Source organism: Manis pentadactyla, chromosome 13 (genome assembly GCF_030020395.1).
Source record: "Manis pentadactyla isolate mManPen7 chromosome 13, mManPen7.hap1, whole genome shotgun sequence".
Taxonomy (NCBI): domain Eukaryota; kingdom Metazoa; phylum Chordata; class Mammalia; order Pholidota; family Manidae; genus Manis; species Manis pentadactyla.
In genome coordinates, this window is record NC_080031.1 from 100,233,898 (window position 1) to 100,242,763 (window position 8,866).

The window sequence follows — 8,866 nt, forward strand, 5'->3', positions numbered from 1 at the left end:
GCCACCCGCTCTCCTAGGTGGAGAAATTTCGCCATCACAGTGTTGCTGCAGCGACTCAGTTCTAATAGTGATGGCATGAGGTGCGGCAGGTGGCACGGCCCTCAGAGGATGTCCCGTCTCCTCACACAAGCCCTCTCTCCACCTTGTCTCTTTGCGCCCTCTCTCATCGGGGACGCCTCTTCAGTGGCCCCTGTTCCTTTGAGCAGCCCCGTGCCCAGGATGCAGCTGTGTACCCTTCATGGCATCGAGTGCTGGCTTAGGCTCCCCCTGCCCCCCAAGTCTCCACCAGAGACAAGGACCCTGAAAGGGCAGGTGGAGTGGGGACTCTGCTGCCGGACTCTAGGTCCTCAGCCTGACTGGCAGGTCCTGTCCACACTGAAGCGGTACCTGCCCCCCACCCCCCACATCCTGTGCTAGGCTGAGGAGGGGTATGAGAAGTATGTCTGGGCAAGCAGATTTGGACACTGAAGATAATAAATGCCAATCGCTTCTATGGTTGAGTCCAGCCAGGAAAACATGGGTGATCTGAGGACTGTTTAAACAAGGGGACTGTTGAGAAAGGGCAGGTGCAGGGAAACTGGCAAATGGGATGCGTGCTCCGGGATGGCCCTCAGCGGGAAGCCCCTGCTGGGCCTGGGGGGCGGGGGGAGCCCTTAATGGAACCTGGAGACAGACAGGGTTCTGAGAAGGTCCCAGAGCCATGAGTGAAGATGGAGAGATGCAGAGAGCCCCCAGTGACCTCGATACTGCAGGGAGGGAGCTGGGGGAGCAAACACCCCAACCTCACCCTCTTCCTTCCCTCCATTCTCCCACTAGGGCTCCCCAGTGAGGAACTTGAACAGAAAGCCAGAGGGCAGAGGGCTGGGGAGCCTGTTGATGCCATCCTAGGGCAAAGGAGGTGGAGAGGGGTGGTGGAGAATAGGTCCAGAGAGGCCACGGAAGACCCCTGACGTGATCCTTAAATTTTCCTGGCACTTAGGTAAACTTCCACACAGTCTTGTCCTCACAACAACCCTCGATGACTATAACCCTCTTTCACAGATGAGAACACTGAGACTCAGAGAAGGGAGACAGTTTGCTGAAGGTTACAGGGCTCATCTTGAGGTGTCAAGTCCAGAGACCTTTGCTGTGAGGCCTCCTTTGGGTGGGAATGGCTCTGCTGGGAATCTAGCTGCTGAAGAACCCCCCCCATCCACAGTCTTAGGGGTTGGTGGGGGCTCAGCTAGGGGACCCTGGGCCTCAGAAGACATCTCTGCAGAGCGGGAGAGGCTGTCCCATGCTACTGATGAGCTATGGCTCTTGGGACAACACGGCGGAACCGGGCACTACCGAGGTCTCCACGCTGCCCACAGGGACCTCCCCGTCCTCCTGCCACAGGTGCTGGAGGGTCTCCAGTGACAGGGAGAAGCTGCTTCCCTCTTCTAGGAGGGTTCTGGAACGGGGGTGGGGAAGGGGTGGGGAACTGGGGTGAGGCCCTCACACATTCTCACTCCAACACACCCAGAGGACTTGGCTGGCAGAACCTCCAACCCTCCCTCTCCCCCACCTCCCTGCACCCCTCCCCATCCGTAGCCACTGGGGCTAGTTTCATGGATTCTGAAACTTAGAAGTGATTTTCGAGATAACAGAATTCCATCTTCTCGCTCTTAGAGAGGATGTCCAGAGAGAGGCAGACACTTGCCCATGGTCACACAGTGAAGGTGTGGCAGAGCTGAAGCCACAGCTCCGGTCTTTGACTCGTGGCTGCTTCTGGCTTCTTCTGGCATCCCCAGATGAAGCGAGGGGCCTCTAAAGCCCATCTCTTCATGCTCCATCCAGAACCCATAACCAAAGACCCGGAAAGAAATCAAGTGTCCCAGGGGAGGAAGGGACAGGGCTTGAATGCCATGACCACTCGGGAAGGCCCAGGGCATGGTGCTGCCATATCTCGCTCTGACCCCCTGGAGAGTCCCCTGACTCCTCTCGCCCTCCAGCCTATCAACCCCTCACCCTGGTAGACGAGGTGGCAGCTGTTCCAAGACTCAGGGGCATCTGCCAGCATGTCTTCAAATGTCCGGTAGAAGAGTTTGGCCTGCTCAAGCTGATCCGGCTAACTAAAGCCGGCCTGGCCACCCTGTGACATGGCCAACAGGGTCTGCCAGGGGTGGCACACTCCAGGACACAGGCTATTGCCTGTAGGAGGTGAGAGAAAGACCAGACTCAACCAGGGACCAGGCAGACCCTGGTCCCCAGTGCCACTGCCGAGTCCCACTCCCCCAGTCGGTAGAGATGGAGTTCTGGGAGACGGCCACCCCGATGGGGTCTGGGCTGTGTGCTTGGCCCTGCCTTTGACACCTCTCTCCTAACATCAGGGCCAGGGCTGCACTAAATCTACCCTTCACAGATCTGCCTCCTAAGATCCTAGGGCAAGGCCCCACGAGCTTGGCCTGGGACTTCTCTTCTCCAGCTGGACATTGAGTCTGAGGGCTGGGCTATGGGGTTCAAGCTGGTCTGGGCCCCCTCCCCCTTCAGGGAAAGTCCCTCGGATGTACTCACAGCCTTCATCAGGGCAGTTTTATCGTCAGGAGTGTGGTGTACTCGAGTAGAAACTGCCCCCTTCCTTGCTGGTCCTCTGAGTCTCATTTTGTATCTGTAAAGAAGGGGTCATAACCCTCCCTGGACTCGGTGAGGTGGTCAGATGAAGCATCTAGAACAACATCTGTCATGTAAGTGCTCAATAAATGTTGCTTATAATTATCATTGCCAGAGCTGAATCTGGCCCAGCTCTGGGACTAATTGCTCAGAGAAGGGCAGTGAATTTGTACCAGTGTTTGGTGAGGGGCCAGAGCTCCCAGCAGCACCCACCTCCCTGCACACTCACAGCTACCTGGTCTCAGAAGCTCATAGATGCTATTGCTGTAAACTAACCCATGATGCCAGCACGGCCGAAGCTTTGCTGGGGCATCTCATGCAGGAAACAAATGTTGAGGCCAGCCACACTCAGATCGTCAGGTACCCCACAGTGCAGTGGGACGAGAATTGCAGCCAATGGCTCCTTGCACCCACAGCATGTTTTGGGGGAGACTATTTTAAGTTTGCATCTGAGCCTGGAGCCCTGGGGTGGAGAGGACCAAGAAGTCATTCCCACTAACCCTGTCTCCCATCTGACCCAGGACAGATACTGAGGTCATTGGTCCCCTCGTATGTGGGTACAATGTCTACTCATATTGTCCAGGAGGCCAGAAAAGGCAGAGTAGCCAGCAACCCTCCCCGTACCTCCACCTACTCCCACCATCCCTTTTCCTCTCACTTGTCCTGTGTCAAGATTCCCATCAGCCCCACTCCTCACCACAGCTTTCCGGGCTCCAGGAGGAGGCAAAGCCCTGACATTCCTGGCATTCCTGGTGCACCGAGCCACGCCTCTAGCTCCAGACCCATTTCCTAGCAGAAGCCCCAGTGTTCGGGGAGGACAGCAGTGAGACATGGGAGAACCACAGTCTTGACCAGCAAGTCAGAAGAATGAGACACCACACATGGGCTCGCAGTTGAGTCATCAAGGATCCAGACACTGGACAGATCTGGGTTCAAATCCCATCTTTTCCTCTCACTGAACTGAGTCACTTTGAACAAGTCATTTTATTTCTCGGAACCACAATTTTCTTATCTCTAAAACAGGATGATGATTATCTCTTCCTCATGGAGTATGAATTAAAAGAGAAAATGCACATGAAGTGTACACAGCATGCAGTAAATATTTATTGAAAGAATTCATGGGTGACCTCAGACAAGTCATTAGAAGTTAATGGTTCTAAGCCCCATATTCCTTCCTGTAAACCAGGCATAACAATAACATCCTTCATGCCAACAGGACTGCACGGAGAATCAAATGATTTGTTTAGACATGAAAATTCTTTGAAAAAGAAAACTAGTGGAAACACAAGAGGCTATGTGTCTTACTGTCTGTCTTGCAGATCTGGAAATATGGGGGTAGAGGATGGCCTACCCGGCAGGATCATCTGCAGGAACCTGATGTAATATGACCATGCCAGCCCGTGGGCCACGCTGAAGTTCCTTTCTCGCAGACTTTGGAGACCTCAGCTGGGGCCGGACCCTGGACAGCAGGGTGGGGCTGGGGGCCTCCAGGTAGAACAACCAGAGCCCTCCTCCCCCAAGATTTCCCAAACTGCTACCTACTTGCTCCCCTCCCTGCTATTGCTGAACCCACTATTCCAGGATATTACAGGCCCCACTCTAAAGACTGGCCTCTGGACTGGTCCCACGCCCAGTACTGAGCTCAGAGCAGGTCCCACTAGCCACAGCCTCCACCTCCCTCTGCACCATACCTGAAGGCCCAGGAGGGCAAGCATCCAAGTGACGGGCAGGCAGCCATGTTTGCGAAGGGACAATAGAACTAGCAGGTGGCAGCAGCAGGGCTCCCAGGCAGGCCTGTGCAGCCCTCCAGTAGATGCCCTGGTACCTGCAGGTGACAGTCAAACCCCAGACTCCAGCCCAACTCAGCTAGAAAGATTCAAGGCGGGGCAGGGCTGGGGGTCAAGGGAGTCAGACGCATTGGGTTCCCAATCACCATGGGTGCCCCATAGGGAGCCACCTGGAGCGGACGTGCCACAGCTCCTTGACCAGATGGCAGACCCCCTTGAGCAGCAGGTCCAGCTGCAGGGAGGCCAGGTGAAGCACCAGTCATCAGAGAGTGTGGTGCGATGGCTTCCCCAGCCCCCAAAGGCCACCAGAGACACCCAGCAGCAAGACCAAGGCTGTCTTCTGGACTCAGCGACCCGAGGGCCATGGGACGGGTGGGTACAGCTGGAGTGAGGCGTCCACGGGCACGACGAAGTCCAGGGCTGTGCTCCCCTCACGCTCCTACACCTCTGGACCAAGGCCCTGGCTAGGTCCTTCCCCAAGATGGGTCTTTCCCTGGTGTCCAGCCATATACCCCAAGGCTGCTCTTGGATGTACCTTTAGGGACCAGGCTGGGCATGCAACATCTCTGAGCTCCTGTCCAGGAGAGATTTGTTGAAAACAGAGCAGGTGGAGAAGGGCACATGCCCACACTTTTACACCCACCCAACCCCAGTGAGACCAGAGGTGTGGTAAAGAAAGAAGGCAGAGACTGTCCCAGACCCAGACCCGAAAGTGTCCTGTGAGGTGCCACCCACCTAAGGGACCACTGGGGACCTGGGCTTCCCTCTCCCCGAATCCACTGCAGGGAGGACCTTAGTCGGCTAAGCTGCAAACCACAGTTTTGGGGTCAGGGAGGAGCATCCAGAAAGCTGCCACCATCACTGGGTCCCCGGGGACCTCAGCCTCAGGACTCTGGCTGGCCGGCCCCTGCAGAGCACAGGTTCTTTCCAAAAGACAACAGAGAGGAAAGGCCAGTGCTGTGGCTCCCGCTGACCACAGGCAGCCTCTCTGGATGCAGCCTGGAAAAGAACGCTAAAAAGCAGTTGAAACTTTCTCCGCAAAGCTCCAGCGCTGGCATCTCACCAGAGCACAAGCAGGGGTGCCCTGGGGATGGAAATATTTTTTGCCCCTACCCTCAAGACCCTGGTGAGCCATGCCCCAATCTTGGGGGAAGCTTGAGAAGCCCAGTCCATTCCCCTTTGCTACCCCAAACTGAGGATGTTCAGAAACTCCCCCACACTCCCCTGAACTCCAGCTTCCTCTCAAGCTTCTGGGCCAAACACCCTCTGCCAACCCCGTGCAGGGCTCCACACGCTCACCACGGACAGCACTCGCACCACACCACCAGCCCTGCCTGGGCATTTTTATTCTGACATCCAGAGGCAGATCCTCTTCTTCTGAAGACTGTGATACCAGGAGGGAGGAGGGGAAAATGAAGTTATTTCCTGTAACAACAGCTTTCAGTGAAGGGCTTGACAGCAGCAGAAAGCCTACAGGGACTGAGGTTTTGGCTGTCCACAGGAAGGGGCCACGCCTGTGACTTCTCAGAGAAAACCCGGTGGTTCCAGCCAAAAGGGCCATCAGGTGGACAATAATAATGGTAGTAGTAATAAAAGTGCTCACCATGCTCCAGACATTATGCCAAGTGTGTATATTACTTCACTTAATCCACTCAGCCACCCTGCCAGGTAGGTACAATACTATCCCTGTTGGTAACCAGGGTACCCATCCAGTATGGGGATGGGTAACCAGAGGCTCAGTGAGGTGAATTTACTTGCCCAAGGTCTCATGAGGGCCTGGGACTTGAAGTCAGGGAAATTGCCCCAAAGCCCAGCTTACTCTGTGCGTTCATTTCACAGGAAGGGGTAGAAGGTGCCAGAACCAAGCCTGGTACTTAGGGTTTCCCTTGGGGTGGGGAATGTCTCTGGCTGCTCCTTGGCAAACTGATAAGCTGATTCAGTCTCAGGCTGGGCTGGGCCTGGAGAGTGGGATTGGGGTGTCGCAGTTCATTCCTGCCCAGGTCAGAGTCCTTGCGTGCACCCTACCCCACATCACAGAGAGACAGGGACCAGGGGCTTAGGCAGAGGAGGGTGAGGGCCTCCGGAAAAAAACGAAGCAAGATAATCCATTGTGAGATTTGCTTTGGCCTGCTGGGGGGCCCTGCTTATTTTTCTGACTTTACCCAGGTGCTACTTTTCTTCCTCCAGCCCTAATCAAGTGATCTGCAACCTGGACAATTTAACAAGCAAGCCCAAAATAACATAGTAAAAGCAAGAAGGATTCCATCTTGAAGATAAGATTGCATTTTAAAACCCAACTAGTTAAAAAGTAAGTTTCTTAACATACTCTTTAATAAACAGACAATAACTCAGCCCACCTTGGGAGCAAAGCAGGCAGTCTTGATATGCTCCCAGACCAGGAAGCTGCTATCCTGGGAGGAAATCAGAGCAGTAAATTTCTTGTAAATAACCCGGAAGACTAATAAGAAACTTAATGTCTCTTCAAAGATAAACATTTTGGGACCACTTAGCGGGTGTGCATCCCTAGCCCTTTGGCTCTCAACCACCTATAAAACCCTAGACAACGCAGCACCCTGGGGCTCTCTTGTCCCTTCCCGGCATGAGCCAGGAGCTCTGTCCTTTCACTTTATCTCTAAATAAAAGCCTCTCGCTACCTTGAGTGTTTACGAAGTTCATTCTTCGACTCCGCGAACAAGAAACCCCGGCATCAACAAGACACACCATGCTCATCAATGCTGCTGGCCTTCCAGCAGCAAGGAGGCTTCCAGAAAACGCTTGCATGTGTGAAAATCATTTCCTACAAATAGAGGGAATTCCCCACACTTTCTCTCCCCTTCAATTGGCTCATGAAGGGCCTCCCTGAGGTGGGCAAGGCCTCAGCTCCTTCAGAACCAAAGGAAGTTAAGGATGCCCAAGAGAAGGCCTGAGCAGAGTTCCTGGAGTGGGGTCTCCACACCCGCCCCCAGGTCCGCTGAGCCGAGCAGCCCAGGGCCTCCGGGATCCTCCTGGCTGCACAGCACCAACCCCCCCGGGGAGGCACCACTGCTGCCAGCTCTGCACTCCTCGCTGGCCGTCATTTCCCCCAAACCTGTTTGTCTCTGCCCTTCTGGGGAAGCTCCTCTCTTTTAAGGCCAAGTTGGCACTGTGCTTTAGATGTCTTCAAAAACACATAAAATCATGGACCTAGTATTCCACTTCCAGAATCTTTCTGTAAGAAATAGCAGACAAGGGCACAAAGATACCCAGTTTTCAGATGTTTGTAGCCGAGCTGTGTTGTTTAAGCCAGAGAAAAACTAAAAATGATCTAAATGCCCTACAATTGGAGACTAATAACTAAATCGTGGTTCATCTTACAGTAGAATGTTGAGCAGCCACTAAAAATGATGATGTAATTTTGTATTTATTCACTCTTAAATGCTCATTATGTATTTCTTATTGGAGAAAAGGGGTGTGCAAAACAGTATAATTGCATTTTTTAAGATGCAATTTTCTTTATTGTATCATAATTTTGTTTAGTATGATCAGTACACTATAAATCTGTAGCATATCTGTATATAGCCAGATAACAATAAATGTTTAATTGCATTTTAAGAAATAGACATTGCATGAAAAAAGGTCTGGAAGGATGTATGACAAAATGCTAAACAAGGATTACTCTGTACAGTGAGATTTTTAGTATATTTCCCCCTTTTTGCTCATTATGTTTTCTAGGTTTTCTTTTCCTGACATTGAACATACCTTGGTTCTTGAAAACATAGAATATGGTGTACAGAGAAAAAATCCCAAGCTTGCCACAGCCTTGGGGCCTTGGGGACAAGACTGCTGGTAAATGTGTCGGGCCAGGCCCCGTGGTCATGGCACATACAGCTGGCATTGCACAATGGAACAAGTAAGTGACGAACTGCAGACGTGGGGAGGGCTTCGAAGAATGCATTCCTGTTGCTGCTCTGAGGGGAAGCTGGAATGAATACTCATGTCCAGATTTCCCTGAAGAAGTGCCATTTAAGCCAAGTTTGGAAGGAGTAGTGGGGGCTTTGGGGGTGGGAAGTGAAGTGTGCAGGTGTAGAACCTTCTAAAAGAGCAGCACACATAAAGGCCCTGGGGTGGGAGGGAGCTGGTCTGTGGAGGAGCAGAGAAATGCCTGGTGTGGCCAGAGCATGTAAGCATGTTCCCTTCCTCCCTCCAGAGGGAATTACTAGTTTCCAGAGGGAAGTATTAGTTTTCTAGGGCTGATATAGCAAAGTACTGTAAATGTGGTGGCTTAAAACAACAGAAGTTTATTCTCTCACCTTTCTGGAGGCTGTAAGTCTGAAATCAAGGCTTTGGCAGGGCCATGCTTCCTGCAAAGCCTCTAGAGGAAGATCCTTCCTGACCTCTTCACCTTCTGGTAGACCCAGGATTCCTTGGTTTGCAGCAGCAGCACTTGAATCTCTGCCTCCAGCTCAAGG

At 52.9% G+C, this 8,866-nt stretch overlaps 1 protein-coding gene across 1 annotated transcript; it reads right to left on the bottom strand.

Moving 5' to 3' along the window:
* Positions 1 to 671: 671 nt before the first annotated feature.
* Positions 672 to 4,975, bottom strand: STING1 (stimulator of interferon response cGAMP interactor 1). Its single transcript, XM_057490534.1, is given in 10 exon segments — positions 672 to 1,421; positions 1,990 to 2,172; positions 2,861 to 2,905; positions 2,908 to 3,023; positions 3,025 to 3,094; positions 3,983 to 4,054; positions 4,057 to 4,142; positions 4,262 to 4,456; positions 4,565 to 4,763; positions 4,954 to 4,975. Coding segments are annotated over 10 exon segments (1,170 nt in total). The 3' UTR covers positions 672 to 1,239.
* Positions 4,976 to 8,866: the final 3,891 nt, after the last annotated feature.